Below are 15,195 nucleotides of genomic sequence, written 5' to 3'. Positions count from 1 at the left end.
AGATCATTTCCTGAGCCGAAGTCGAATGCTCAACTGACTGAGCCACCCAGGTGCCCCAAACATCTTTTTTTTTTCCTCCATTTTCAACGAAAACCATTAGAATAAAATAAATATTCTAAGGAGTTTTTTTCAAGTTTATCTTTTTGACATTTTGATTTATCATGTGGAAATATTAAATTTATAGTTAACCTGGCAATCTTTTCCATGAGAAACTATGAAAATATTCTCCAGCATTATCTTCTAAATTTTCCTGGCTTTATATTTTACACTAAGATCTGTCCTGAACAATATGTATGTAAGGGCACATGTGTGAGTAAGGGAAGAGTAAGAATCAGAACTTTTTTTTTCCCAAATAGATATCAAAATATTCAAACACAACTTCTTGACTGGCTCATCTTTCCTCATGACTATGTGACATCATAAGTTTGCATTATGATCAACTATGACAGCCGTAGATGATGTTTATAATATGCCATGATAGGGCAATTATTCCCATGTCATGAGGAAGAAATGAAGTGACATACCCCATGAAAGTAATTATGTTGAAGAACTAATTATTGTGGTGAATGTATCGTTTTGTCATGGTCAATTGTCCAATGTCCTCTAAACATTAAATGTCAGGCTTGAGCCAGATCTGAATGTGACATCCGATTCCCTTACTGTTGGAAGAGGAGGAGTAAGAGGAACTCAACTCCTCGCTAGAGCATGAAGCAGAGGGAGCTGAGGAGATTTAAGAAAAGAACTCCAGCAAAAGAAAATGTTGGAATGAAAGTTGGCTGAAAAAAACAAGAGTCTAGGGGAAGGCCAAGAGCACATGACATTAATAGAGAAGAGGAAGAAGAAAATGAGCATTGAAGCTAACAGGGAGGTAAGCATAAAAAGTGAAAATACCAAGAAATTCACCACCCTCCCGACCCCCCACCCCCACCCCCACCCCACCAAAGACAGGGAAGTAGAAAAGTGACAGAGCAGAGAAATGGGCAGAATCAGCGGTAGGAAATAGGACCTCGTTCACCACGTCAGTAAATCTGTTTGTAGATGCTTGGAGAAGCTCACTCTCAACAATATTTAATTGAACTTGAGGAACGCCTTTTTTCAAATTTGATATCATAATCAACACTGTATTCTACATCATAATACATCGGAAATTCCCAACATCCCACAATTTCCTTGATCTTAACTTAGTTTTATCCTGAAAACATATTTATGTTGATTTCTTTACATTTCTTTACTTCTTGACCAGTTATATTAAGTTTTAATTCTCTCCTAAACTAAGGATAAAAAACAACAAAGAATTTAATCCTGAATTTTTGAATCCATATCTCAGGTAGTCATTCCTAGGAAAGACTATCATGAAATATATGGAAGAATCTAATTTCTTTCTTTTCTCTCCTTTGTGACGTTTCACATACCCAGCAGATTTCAGATTTAGAATTGTATTGGAAGTCTTGGTAGCATTTGCCACAATATATTTTGCTTGCCCATAAGATAAATTTCAAAAATCCTTAATTTGCCTTTGAACTTCTGTCGTAGCCGTTGTAATTTAGCAACAATGTAATGCTATGAGACATTTATAAAATGGAACCCTTCTACTCTCTCAGTTACTTTTTTCTATGTTTGTCCTCTATACTCTAAAAATAAGGAACATGAAGTCCTTTTTATTTTTTATTTATTTTTTAATTTTTTTAAATTTTTTTTTAAAAATTTATTTATTTTTGAGACAGAGAGAGACAGAGCATGAACGGGGTAGGGGCAGAGAGAGAGGGAGACACAGAATCTGAAACAGACTCCAGGCTCCGAGCTGTCAGCCCAGAGCCCGACGCTGGGCTTGAACTTACGGACCGCGAGATCGTGACCTGAGCCGAAGTTGGCCGCTCAACCGACTGAGCCACCCAGGCGCCCCAGTGAAGTCCTTTTTAAAAGCTGTGACAGCCAATCTGATCTATTGAGTATATAGTAAGTGGCAGCATGAATTGGTCATTGTGCTATAATGTATTCATTGTCATATGGTTGGCCAAGCCAATCCTCTATTTGTGGAAATTAACCCTCCTGTCAAAAAATGTCCACACTCTTGTCTGCCTATGAAAGTCCAATGCTTGAAGACTCATCGAAAGGCGCTTCTACTAAGGAAGTAGAGTCTTTGACAATTTTTAAGCCCTCAGTTCATGAGACCACATGTCAGGGAGAAGACAATGTCCTAGAAATGCCCAACACCAAACACCATCCTTACGACAAATAGTGACAATGAGTCCTCTGTTCACAAGACTTAGCATCTCTGACACTTTTTTCATTCTCAATAACGTAATTTAAAATGTGTAGCCCCTGTTACCTACAAAATCATGTTCCTTGAGGAAAATACTATATAAAACATACTTTTTATTGTTAGCTGTTCCTAACTCAGGTACTTGCCTGTAATTTATGCTCAATATTTTCTTGAAAAAAATGAAAAATCTCAGTGAACGCCAATGGGAAAAAAAAGATTTCAATCATTTTAATTGAGTGACCCAAAGATAAACCAAAAAGAGAAAAAAAAAAGGTTTTGAAACCAGTACTCTATTACAATTTAGCTTCACTCTACAAAATACTGTACATATGCATTCCAGAATACTTTTGTTACATCAACAATGTAAAATATTCCAGAGAGCAAAATGTAGAATTAGAGCATCGTTTTTTTATATCCTTTTTATTAGAAGTTTCTGCAGCACCAGCAAAGACTTTTTCACCCCCACAACATTCTGGGAAAGGGAAGCATGCAGTATATTCAGGTGAGAAAAGTTAGTGTCACTGATAGCAATAATTGATCATTCTTTCCCTTGCAGAATTTCCAATTGCTAATGATTGCTGGGCCAGCTTTCTTGTGGCAAATTTTTCCATTTGCAGTTTTTCACTTCTGTGCAATGTCCGTAGTTAATACCTGATTCCAAGGCCGAATTACTGACCCCAGGATATTACAGGTGAATATTCCAAGATTCTGACCAGCCATTAAGCAAGAAAGGCTTACCTCCTGCCCCAAAAGCTCCTGGAAGGTACAGACAGTATCACAAATCATTTGCTGAACAGACCCTTGGGTAGTGTCACCAACTCTGGTCTTGTGCCTGTTATGGGCTGCATGGTATCCTTCCAAAATTCATATGTCAAAGTCCTGACCTCTAGTACTTTAGAATGGAACGATGTGCTGAGATAAGACCTTTTAAAAGGTAATCAAAGAGAGTTTTAAAGGGTGATCCCCAGCCCAATATTTCTGGCCTTCTTACAAGAAGAGGAGATAAAGGGATCCTGGGTGGCTCAGTTGGTTAAGCCTCCGACTCGTGATTTCGGCTCAGCTCATGATCTCACGCTTTGTGTCATTGAGCCCTGTGTCGGGCTCTGCACGGACAGCATGAGCCTGCTTAGGATTCTCTCCCTCTCTCTCTCTCTCTCTCTCTTTCCCCTTCTCTTGCTCGTGCTTGTATGTGTGGGTGCAATGCTCTCTCTCTCTCTCTCTCTCAAAATAAATAAACATTTAAAATGTGTATTAATAAAGGAGATTAGGACACAGACATACATATGCATAAACCATATGAGGACACAGAGAGAAGCTAGCCACCTATAAGCCAAAGAAGGGGGCCCTCAGATGAAACCAGACCTGTTGACACCTTGACTTTGGAATTTTAGCTATGAAATCATTAGGAACAGAATAAATTGCTCTGGTTTAAGCCACCTAGTCTGTGGTACTTTGTTATGACAGCCCTAGAAATTAATACAGTGTTGCAAAACACACGGAAAGAAAGACCATTTGAAGATACATGAGAGGTGAGAGGTGACCATAAAAGAGAAAATGATTAGAGAGATCGCAACCGAAATGAGATTCAGAATTCAATGAAATTGGAAGAGACAAGTGCGTATAACAAGGACGTGTACAGAGCACCCAGGCAGATTACGTATGTAAACCACTTCATTATTTACTGTTTAGTTCAGTAATATTTCTGCAATGATTTAATGGAGTTATCTTCTTGTGATTTTGTTCCTAGCTAATTTGAGAAATATATAGCTATTTCCCCAATTTTGAAAGGCTTTATTCATTTCTTATATCTAATTTCATCATAAATGTATCATTTTTAAAATATTTTTAAATTTCTCGACTTAGTGTTCATACTTATTCAACAAATAAACTGATGGTTGATGAGCTCTCCTTTAAAAATTCTCCACTTAAAATAACTTTGATGGCTTTCCTAAACCAAGGATAAAATAAAGCATAAATCAAAGGGTTAATGGCTGAGTTATAATAAGCACCCCAACAGCAAATCTCATAAATATAGGCAGGGGTTATGAAGCCCATATAGGCATCAATTACTGTATCAATTGTATATGGTAGCCAAGAGATCATAAATGCTACCACTGTGATGCCCAGGGTTTTAGCCGCTTTTCTCTCTCTCTTGGCCACTCGGGATCTGTAACTGTCTGAGGATGATGCTGCTTTGCTACCAGTATTTTCAATTTTTATAGCTTGTTGTTTAGCTACTAGAAAAATCTTACTGTAAAGAATTATCATAACAAGGGTGGGTATGAAGAATAACAGAAAATTTATCAAGATCCAGTCTTGATTTACAACAATTTGACAACCACCTATACAGTTGAGGGCACTTACTAAGTCCTTCATGCCATCGTCATTGACGCCTGTATAGAACACGGCACCACTGTATACAAGGGGCAGGATCCAGGAGATGCCGATGCATGTCCCCGACACAGACACCGTGAACTTGGTAGGATAGACCAGAGGCTCAGTAACAGCGATGTACCTGTCGATGGAGATGAAGCACAGGTGGAAGAGAGAAGAGTAACAAAACGCCACATCGAAGCAACTGTGCAGGCTACAAAATCTGGCCCCAAAGTACCAGCAGCTCTCCACAGACCTGACCATGCTGAAGGGCATGACGGTCACCCCCACCAGAAAGTCAGCAAAAGCCAGAGACGCAATCAAGAAATTGGCAGGAGAGTGCAGCTGCTTGAAATGCAGAACGGAAGTCATCACCAGCAGGTTTCCAAACACAGCCAGAAAAGATGCGAAACCAAACACTGCGTACAGAATCACCCTGGATCCAAGTGAGTAGGGAGTTTTAACACACGATCCGTTCACATTCTCATAGCAAAGCTGCCCAACAGGAGGTGGGGAAAGATGGCCGGGCATGGATTCTGCGGTTTGATGCCTGCTGTCTTTCTGCCCTTCCTTGCAGTAGGAAATAAAGTTTTTCAGTTCTGAGAATTAAAAACAAAAAAATCAAATCGCATATTTGAGCAATTGCTTTTAAGTATTGCCTCCTATTCTATCCTTTCCCCATTTTAAGTATAAAGAGAAGTTAAAAGAGTTTCAAAACTCAGAAATGCATCCTTTCTGACTTTAATGCATGCAATTATTTCTGTAATCACATCTAAAGTTCATAGATACTGAATTCCAAGCTAATCTATTATGAATTTTCATCAAGCCCGAATCCATAGTATCTGAAAAATTAAAGAAATGCAATTTAAATACCTGATTCTTTATACCTGTGAGGTCCTTCCTTGCAACGAATAATCACATATAATATAATGACGTATTTGAAAAGTCGCCTTTTAATAGACTTCCACCTTCACATTGTCTGAGAAGTTAACACCTAGAATGTTTTAGGAAGCCAGCCAATAAACTTCACCCATTATAAATCCTCACTAGGAATCCCTACAGTGTAAGGTGTGAATCCAGAAAGGAAACTTTTGCTAATTATAATTAGTTAAGTTTTTCTGCAGAATGTATTACTCGGTGTTCTATTATGTCGCAGAAAGACGTGATTTTCGTAACCAAGAGATTTCTTTACGTTCAACTGTCCCAAAATAGCCTCATCCAGTACTTGGCAGTATATTACCTGTTTACAAGACTGGCTGCATAATTTGTAGAGACCGGGACAAAATAAAAACATGGAGATCTTTTTTCAAAAATATGGACAAAAGTGCCCTTGAGTATAAAGCTTTTTCCTTTTTTCTGCAGTCTTTCTTGAGCTGCTATGATGTTTGATTTTTATTTATCATGTCCCACTTCCTCAGATATGGAGGTGTTTGCAGGGCAAGTGCAGACCCCCACAGATGCCTGGAGACCCTGCCCTAGGACTCAGTACACCTGGCCATTGCCAGTGTACTGGCACCCATTGCCAGTTTTCCCCTCCCACCAACTGCTGAAACAATATGCGTGCCCAGACTGGGGGGTCTAGGAAGCCGAGGAAGGCATCTGCCCTTCCCCTGGGCCTGCCACCTCAACCAAAGGCAGATTGCTGACACCTTCGGGATTGTAACCTCCACATTGGGCCCCACTCAAAACGTGGGCTGAGGGTGGGTAAAAGGATTGCACTAGCTGTGGCACCCTTCTAATGTGCTGTGGACCTACCAGCCTGGATGGGATAACAACTGCCATGACTTACCCTAAGACCATGGAGCGCCATCTTGCTTCAACCCTTCCTGCCCTGTATCCGGTCCTCCAAGAGGGCAGTCTTAGTAGGCAGGGTGAGGAAGGGGAGGCTGGACAAAGTTGAAGGTGCCAGTGGTGGAGGGGCTGGGGGACAGGTGGCCAAGAACTAGTCCAAGGGAGCAGGGGAAGTTGTATAATGCAGGATAATCGCATGTAATGTGTTTTGAGGGTTCCAAGCCCCCCATGCATGCTCTGTTGTGTCTTAGGACTTTACATACAAACTCCAAGTCAAAGATAAAATTTTTAAACATTTCAAGATGACAAAAACAGGCATCAAATCCCAATAGCAGAGTTCTGTGCCACTGGGCTGTTCATGAACCCAAAGAAGGGCCCTGCCTATTTCATTTCAGAGATTAAATGAGCTCTGCAATAGCAATTAAATGATGAAGCAAAGAAAATCCAACGGGGGTGACAGTGAAACTGCCAGATGGGAAGGTGCAGGAGCTGAGAGCCAGGGAGTTCCAATAGTAGCAGCCTTTCCTGACACAGACGTTGCCCTTGCAATATTAACAGGAATTTAGGGAGCTCAAGTAGGAAATTGAAGATACTGAAAGCTACATAAAAAGATTTCGGGTCTGAGGATATAAGCTACCTTTGATCTTATAAGGCAAATAAGAAGTGCTAAACACTTCTGTCCTCCACAACAATATATTTAAGACTTGGAAAACACAAATATGATCTGTCACTTAGGATATAGTATATTGGGGGACTCCTGTGTGGCTCAGTTTGTTGAGAGTTTGACTCATGGTTTTGGTCTAGGTCACGATCTCACACTTGGTTGGGATGGAGCCCAGGTTCCACACCGACAGCACAGAGCCTCTGTGGGATTCTCTCTCTCCTTCTCTCTCTGTCCCTCCCCCACTTGCTCTCTCTGTCTCAAAAGCAAATAAATAGATAAATAGATAGATAAATAAATAAATGAATGAATAAATAAATAAAATATTTATTTTATTAAACAGATATTAAAGGTGTGACATGAAAACAATTATTCAACTGATCATCCACCAAATTCCTCTCGGTGATACTATCTTACCTTCTCTTTATATTCTCAAACCTGACTCGATCCCATCCCACTCTAATTCAGTAACTTTGCCTCCCTGCTTTCCAAAAATGTGAAACACACAATTGAAAGGCTGAAAGTATGTAGGGCTCCAGGGATGTATGATGGAGGCAGGAAACACGGATGACTCCCAGATTTTTAACTTGCCAACAGGAAACATACAGTGTGTAGAAGAAAGATGACATTTGGTGAGGAAAGATGATGGGTTAGGTTCAGATTGGATGGCGCACAGTCTTGTGTTTTCTATGGCAAAGAAGGAAGCACATTACCTGGTAGACCTCTTCGGAATCCAAAACAACTTATTCCACCCTTAGGAATACTGTTCGGGTCCATATACTGAGTAACAAAAAAGTCTGCCAGATTTGTATAGGGATTGGAGTCTGGGTCTGGGCTACAGTTAATTGCCATGCAATTTAGTGGCCTAGTGGTGCTAGAGGTGTTCATAATGGTAAAAAAAAAAAAAATGCAGTTTAGATTTTATGGACGTTTTCAGTGGGAGAAATATAATGCATTCCTCTGGGGTTCTGAGCAAGGCTATGCTATTTACAGCGAAGGATAAAACACCTTTTGAAAGATGGCTCTTTGGGTGCTATAGAGGCCAAATAGTGATGGGACACTTGACATTGTGATACCAAGTGATCATCTGTGTCTTACTAGCCATGATTATGTAGGTCTTCTTGAATCTTCAAAGTCATAAAGTTGGGTGGGTCTGGCAAATTCTTGGTGAAATGGAAACTATACACCTGGAGCCAAGACTGAGCAAAGCCGGACAGCATGAGCCTGGAGCCCATGTTACCCACCACAGTTGCACCAGTGTCCCTTCCGTCTCACATCTCAGCAAACTGAAGAGGATGAAAAGACCTAGCATGGTTTATGGATAAGCTGTCTCAGTCTGTGGGTGCAAACCAAAAATAGACAGCAGTGGCCTTACAGACTTGCGTTGGCCCAGGGATGAAAATCTTCTCAATAGGAAGACTTTTGTTTTGACTAATTATATTAATTGAAGGACACCAAAAAGTTATTCTACCTGAACTTCACTCTTCATTAGCCTTTTATTCTTTTTCTAAAGTACTTCTCTCTGAATGTCCCCTAAAGTGTCTCTTGGGCCTTCATCCACTCAAAAGGGAAACTCTGAGAATAGTATGTTTTATTGTGAATGCTCGAATATGAACAATTAAATTAACTTAGCCAATGGTTATTGCTTAGGAGCTCAAATTACTGGTGGGAAAGGACACAGCACAAATAGTTGTTCCCAGCCAGCAGTAAAAGGGAGCTCCTAGGAGATGGTAGAAAGTAGAGGCAGGGCAGGCTGGGGACTCAAGTGGAATTTGCCTGTCCCATAAATGCAACCAGGATGAGTCATAACAAGGATCTTATCCGTTCTTACCTTTGAAATAGTCTATACTCCTTAGCTTAGTACAAACCTCAGAAGTTAATGAAATTTGTCCTTTGGCATGAGACATAGTTGAGGGCTTATCTTTACATTTGGGCTGTGTGTGTGTGTGTGTGTGTGTGTGTGTGTGCGTGTTTGAACACAATAAATATGTCAGCACCCAAGCAATGCTTGGGAAGATAGTTCATGCGTTTTCATTTCTGAGAAATATTGTTGGTTTTTCTGGTTGGGTCACAATGGTAGGAAAGCATTGGCTTTGAAGGCTGACAGACAGAGGTCTAAATACGTAGCTCCAGCATTTAGTGCATATAATTTCTGCAGAGCTGGTTTCCTCATTAATTATTCCTATGACTAATAGTAGCAAGAAAAACAAAATACTCCTCATAATCCACATAATAGGAAAGCAAGGTAAGCAGTTTATACACATGTCCTTTTATTTATGTAGATGTATGTAGTTTTTGACTCAGATTTTTTTTTTTTAATTTTTTTTTTCAACGTTTATTTATTTTTGGGACAGAGAGAGACAGAGCATGAACGGGGGAGGGGCAGAGAGAGAGGGAGACACAGAATCAGAAACAGGCTCCAGGCTCTGAGCCATCAGCCCAGAGCCTGATGCGGGGCTCGAACTCACAGACCGCGAGATCGTGACCTGGCTGAAGTCGGACGCTCAACCGACTGCGCCACCCAGGCGCCCCTTGACTCAGATTTTTAAATTTCTGCCTTCCTTGACTCTTATGAACACACTTAGAGAAGTTATTCTCCATGAAGGGTTTATTTTGACTTCACGTCATTTTCTGAACCAGCTAAGTGGTTCATTCCACAAAACCCTGCAGTTATTCCTGCATGAGCTCTGATTTCTAATCAGAAAATATTATGTTGGGTGGGTTTAGGGCAACTTTATCAGTAAGTGGCAGGGCTGTGAATAATCCATCAATAACACATTACAAAGACCGCGTAGACCAGGACTAGGTGCTTTCAGAGAGCCAGCAGTGCAACTGGGCACTGCTGTCACGGCATTTCCTCATTTATTCCTGATGTCCTAATTGATGATCACCTGAACCACAGCTATTGTTCTGTGACTTTCAATGTCTGAGCTCTCCATTTCAACTTTTTTCTTTTTTTAATTATACAAAACCTTACACAATGTAGCAGCCATACTTTCAGGATTTACTAAATTGAGAAAAATATATGTGGACAAAAGCTATTATGGATTCAGGAAGGCTTTTATGTGAATTTTTAGTTTATGAATTAAAAATAAGCACGTATTTTAAATAGTAGTACATACATTGTATTTATGTGCCCTACAACATGGGGCATAAGTGGTCTAATTAGTTCTTTGCAAGAGTTCTGCTGCCTCCCGTTGGCTGAAGCAGACAACTTGGGAACCAGAGCTCATTAGGATTAAGAGACTCAGCTCAGGAACAAGTGTCAAGGTCAGGTTTTACTCTGAGGACAGTCTTGCAGAATGAAGCCTGTTTCCCATCTCCAATGTGTCTTGTTTTGAATGGATCGATGACCCTGATGCCGTTTGGTATGCAGCTAGCCAAGAAATTAATAGCTTACTTGTATAAATAATTGAGGTGTAGAGGAGGGGACTGATGCTATAGCAATGGTCTAGTTCATTTGGGGGAAAATAAGCCAGTATTATTTTTTTATAAAAAGCTTCCTACAAGAAGAATAGAAAAATAAACAAGAGAGAGAACATTTGAAGTACTATTCTCCATTTACCGATATGTACAACAGCTTCAAAACATCACTGGACAGAATTTCTGCAATTTTATCTAAAGATTACACTCTACATAGTGCAAGTGACCAGAAGTCTAGTATATATTTTTAAGCCTTCCTGATTGATTTTTCTTATTGCTTATGAGTGTCAGTGTAAGTTTACACTTGCACTTGAGAGAAGGACACGTTTCTATGAAGACAACATTCCTGACTCACCATCAAAGGGAAGGAATGAGGGCGGGGCACCTGAGCTGTGAGCCTTTGAAAGGTGGTCAATACACCTGTTCCTTGACTTTACCGTCTCAATCACAAACAGGTACTATGCTACAAAGGCATTCATTCATATTCCTTTCATCCTCTTTAAGTTATCTTTAACTTCCCCCCAAATTCTCTGAGCTCTGTCTGAAAGATATTAACATGCCAGTATGAAACAGCTTAATTTCATATAAAATATTTCCAAACAAATTTATTTACAAAATCTGTAACATGTAAAGTTTATGTACCTCTATTTACTTAGCTATCTCTTCTTTTCATTTCATAAAGCAGATTTGTACAGAACAGTCTGTGAAAATAAGCAAAGATTTAAGGCTGTGAATCAAAGATTTGAGAAGACGAATCACCCTATTATTAGTTTCTTTCAAATTTTAACTCTACCTTAAAATAGTCAACATATATTCTTTTAGTTAAAATGAATTAAAATTCGGGGCGCCTGAGTGGCGCGGTCGGTTAAGCGTCCGACTTCAACCAGGTCACGATCTCGCGGTCCGTGAGTTCGAGCCCCGCATCGGGCTCTGGGCTGATGGCTCAGAGCCTGGATCCTGTTTCCGATTCTGTGTCTCCCTTTCTTGCCCCTCCCCCGTTCATGCTCTGTCTCTCTCTGTCCCAAAAATAAATAAACGTTGAAAAAAAAAAAGAATTAAAATTCATGTGGCTAAGGGGCATCTGGGTGGCTCAGTCAGTTAAGCGTCCGACCTCAGCTCAGGTCATGATCTCACTGTTAGTGGGTCCGAGTCCCCCGTCAGCCTTTGGGCTGACAGCTCGGAGCCTGGAGCCTGCTTCAGATTCTGTGTCTCCCTCTCTCTCTGCCCCTCCCCCACTTGCACTCTGTCTCTGTCTCTCTCTGTCTCCCTCTCTTTCTCAAAAATAAATAAACATATATTTTTAAAAATTCATGTGGCTAAGACAAGCTGTCATATGAGAAAACTGGAGCTCTTCCTAAAGTGTATAATGCCAGTTTGGGTGTTAGCTATTCCAAAATAATACTTGGTTATATTTGGGTCACTCAGCTTTATATTTCCAATGTCAAATACAGTGTCTGGTGCAAAGAAAGGACTCAAAAGTCACACATTTGTGAATGTGAAAATTATACATATTTTACTCCAAATTTCTAAACAAGAAGTCCAGAAACCATTTTTTTGTTCACCTGCTTTTTGATTGTAATAAATTATGTTACCCAAAAGTAAGATGTAGTGTGTAATCACATAATCATCACACACACTTTTTGTGAAGGCAGCCTCTGTGAAATGGAGACAAAGCACTGTCAGGGTTCAGAAAACACAGGAGTTCCAGGGTTTTTTGCACAATGTTCAGTGACTAGGAAGTTCCATATTTCAACTCTCTACAAAGTCCTTTTAGACTAAAAAAAGGTCCAAGAATTTTAATCTTGTATTTACTTTTCAAACAAAGTATATTTTAAAGAGGATTTTGGCCCCAGGGTGCCTGGGTGGCTCAGAGGGTTAAGCATCCGACTCTTGGTTTCAGCTCAGGTCATCAGTCCTGCATGGGGCTCCCCTCTCACAGCGTGGAGCCTGATTGAGATTCTCTCTCCTTTTTATCTCTGCCCCTTCCCAGCTCTCTCTCTCGCTCTCTCTCTAAGTAAATAATAAATAAACTTTAAAAGAAAAAAAAAAAAAGATTTTTGTCCCTAAAGCATCTAACTTACAAGTTAGGCAGAAACTCTTCTTTTGCTTCTCTGTTTTTTGGACAACTGAACATTGGTAATGAATGTGGGAGAAACTACAAAGCTTCAAATTGTTTGAAGAAACAAGTAGGAAATTCAGAGAAGATGTTAGAAATTACCATAGAAATTAGAAACCCATAGAGGAAAACTAAGAATACTAAATAGGAAGTAATCAGGATTTTTTTTTTTTTTTTGGTCTATAACTAAATTCAAAAAAAAAAATGCTGAAGTACATAAGGACAACAAATGCTTTAGAACAACTGAATGTTGAATATAATATCCTCCCACTTGGCAGATGATTACACTTGCCTTTCTTGATTGAAGTGCTTAATTTCACACTTGACCTTAATTCCATGTTAGTTTCCAAATCCCTGCAGCCATCTTGTCACTCTATATCTGCTTCCTCAGAAAACAAATTGATTGTTGACGAATCTCTCCTTAAGACTTTACCACTTATGATAAGTTTTATTGCCTTCCGAAACCATGGGTAAAAGAAAGCATATATCAAGGGATTCATAGCTGAGTTGTAATAAACACACCACACTAAAATCTCATAAACATAAGGAGGAGTTATAAAATTCATGTAAGCATCAATCACGGCATCAATAATGTATGGCAGCCAAGAGACAAGAAATGCTGTCATAGCAATACCCAATGTTTTAGCAGCTTTTCTCTCTCTCTTTGCCACCCGTTCTTTGTAACTCTCTGAGGAAGACTGAGCATGGCTGGCTGAACTTTCTATCTTCCTAGCCTGATGTTTGGCCACCCAAAAGATCTTACCATATATAAACACCATGGCGACAGTGGGTATAAAGAATAGAAGGAAGCAAAGTAGAACCCAATTTTGATTCAGTGGCGCCTGACACCCTCCTACACAGGTGAGAGCAACAACCAAGTCCTCGATTCCTTCCTCATTGGCCCCAGTGTAGAAGATGGAAAAGCTATAGGTGATGGAAAAGAACCAAGAGAGAACAATGCATATGCCTGATACCAAGACAGTAAACTTGGTTGGATAAGTCAGAGGATCAGTTACAGCAATATATCTATCAACAGAGATACAGCATAAATGAAATAAAGAAGCAAAACAGAAGGAAGTATCAAAACATGTATGAAATTTACAGTAACTCTCCCCGAAGTACCAGCAGCTCTCCACAGACCTCACTGTGCTGAAGGGCATGACAGTCACCCCCACCAAGAAGTCAGCGCAGGCCAGGGACACGATCAGAAAGTTTGTAGGTGTGTGCAGCTGTTTGAAGTGAAGGATAGCAATAATAACCAGTAAGTTTCCAAACATGGCCAGCACAGCCCCAAAACCAAGGACTGTGTACAGAATTGCTCGAGGACCCGGTGAGTACGAGGTTTTAATGCAGGATCCGTTCACATTCTCATAGCAAAGTTCCACAGCTGCAGCTTGGGCGGAATTGTTCACCATTGCCCTGTGGTTTGAATTACTTTGAAGTTGTCAAATTCCCTATTTAAACGATTTAAAACAAGAAGAGGTTAATTTCAAGAGTGTCTAGGAGGGGGAAAATATCCGGTTAAAATGGAGGCTAGTAATTTTCTACCTTTTTTTTTTTTTGGCATGTTAACTACCACCCCTTGATCTTTCCAAAAAGTATCCCCATGTTTTTAATATATTTAGAGTGGGAACTTGTTTCAGAAAGCCATTAAATTATAGTCAAGTATAGTACAAAATAAATAATTGGCAATACATTTAGTCCAACGATATATATGTACATCTTAGGTATTAGATTGAGATCACATAATAATAGATTAATATATATTAAAATGTAATTGGCTCATCATTAGAAAAATCCCCTTTTTTGTGTGACTTTACCTTTGGAAATTTCACCTGTAACCACCTGAGTTGAGAAATAATTAGGCTACCAAAGGTTGAGTTATATTCACTAAGTTATCTCCCCTGAGTAGCTACTTCAGCAGTAATGACAAGCTATACTCCATTTTTTCAAGAAGGGAAAAATAAATTACGTCTTCAAATTATGACCTCAAAATCCCTATAGTATAGCATGTGAAGACCAAGGAAACATTTGTTCATAATAGCTTGCTAAACTTACGTAGGTAACACGCTTCTTCTATTGCTTATATTTTCAGAGTTTGGGTGTGTGTTTTTTTTTTTTTTTTCTTTTTTATTTACTCATGGTTTGGACAGCTTGAGATGATTTGCAGAACTATTCTTAGAAAGTGATACTAATATAATTTGTGTGTAAGTATTTTCCAGGCTAATAGCTAGTGTCAGATGTCTAAATTTGATAAGATTGTTTGAAATAAACAATAATTCCCCTAGATGATAAGATCAATTAAAGTAAACAATAATTCCTCTAGACCTTCACCTCCCCATTCTTAAAAAAAAAATAGTATAGTTGTAAAACTAGCACAGAGAAGTAGGCACTCCCTGGAGTACACTGCACCTAATTTGTAGATTAGTCACGTCTCTGGCAGGAATGGATTCAAGCAAAGTTACCCAAAGTTCAAATAGAGAATAAGTTTCTTTCTTTAGGTATCTGAGAGTTTTTCTTTTAATCCTGAGACACACAGTCTTAAAACAGTTTGCAGATCTCACCAAA

General features: G+C 39.5%; 2 protein-coding genes across 3 annotated transcripts; both read right to left on the bottom strand.

Moving 5' to 3' along the window:
- Window positions 1-4,135: 4,135 nt before the first annotated feature.
- On the bottom strand, window positions 4,136-8,308 carry TAAR8 (trace amine associated receptor 8). Of its 2 annotated transcripts, XM_045500877.1 has the most exons (2): window positions 8,276-8,308; window positions 4,136-5,131 (listed from the first exon to the last, which is right to left on the bottom strand). In XM_045500877.1, exons 1-2 carry the CDS (start codon window positions 8,306-8,308, stop codon window positions 4,136-4,138), a joined length of 1,029 nt encoding a protein of 342 aa, XP_045356833.1. The 2 variants fall into 2 exon arrangements, with proteins under 2 accessions (XP_045356833.1, XP_045356832.1); XM_045500876.1 differs by lacking the exon at window positions 8,276-8,308 and having other exon boundaries at window positions 4,136-5,167.
- Window positions 8,309-12,995: 4,687 nt separating this feature from the next.
- Window positions 12,996-14,042, bottom strand: TAAR9 (trace amine associated receptor 9). The gene has a single exon (XM_045500875.1). The coding sequence runs from the start codon at window positions 14,040-14,042 to the stop codon at window positions 12,996-12,998; it is 1,047 nt and encodes a 348-aa protein (XP_045356831.1).
- Between the last annotated feature and the right edge of the window lie 1,153 nt (window positions 14,043-15,195).

The sequence above is a fragment of the Leopardus geoffroyi genome, chromosome B2, assembly GCF_018350155.1.
Source record: "Leopardus geoffroyi isolate Oge1 chromosome B2, O.geoffroyi_Oge1_pat1.0, whole genome shotgun sequence".
In the NCBI taxonomy this organism is placed as follows: Eukaryota; Metazoa; Chordata; class Mammalia; order Carnivora; family Felidae; genus Leopardus; species Leopardus geoffroyi.
The sequence above is the reverse complement of the archived record's forward strand: the minus strand, read 5'-3'. Positions and strand labels throughout refer to the sequence as shown.

Bases quoted from the DNA above. Each gene is read 5' to 3' on its own strand.
- TAAR8 (XM_045500876.1), bottom strand. From the start codon at position 5,167: ATGCCCGGCCATCTTTCCCCACCTCCTGTTGGGCAGCTTTGCTATGAG.
- TAAR9 (XM_045500875.1), bottom strand. From the start codon at position 14,042: ATGGTGAACAATTCCGCCCAAGCTGCAGCTGTGGAACTTTGCTATGAG.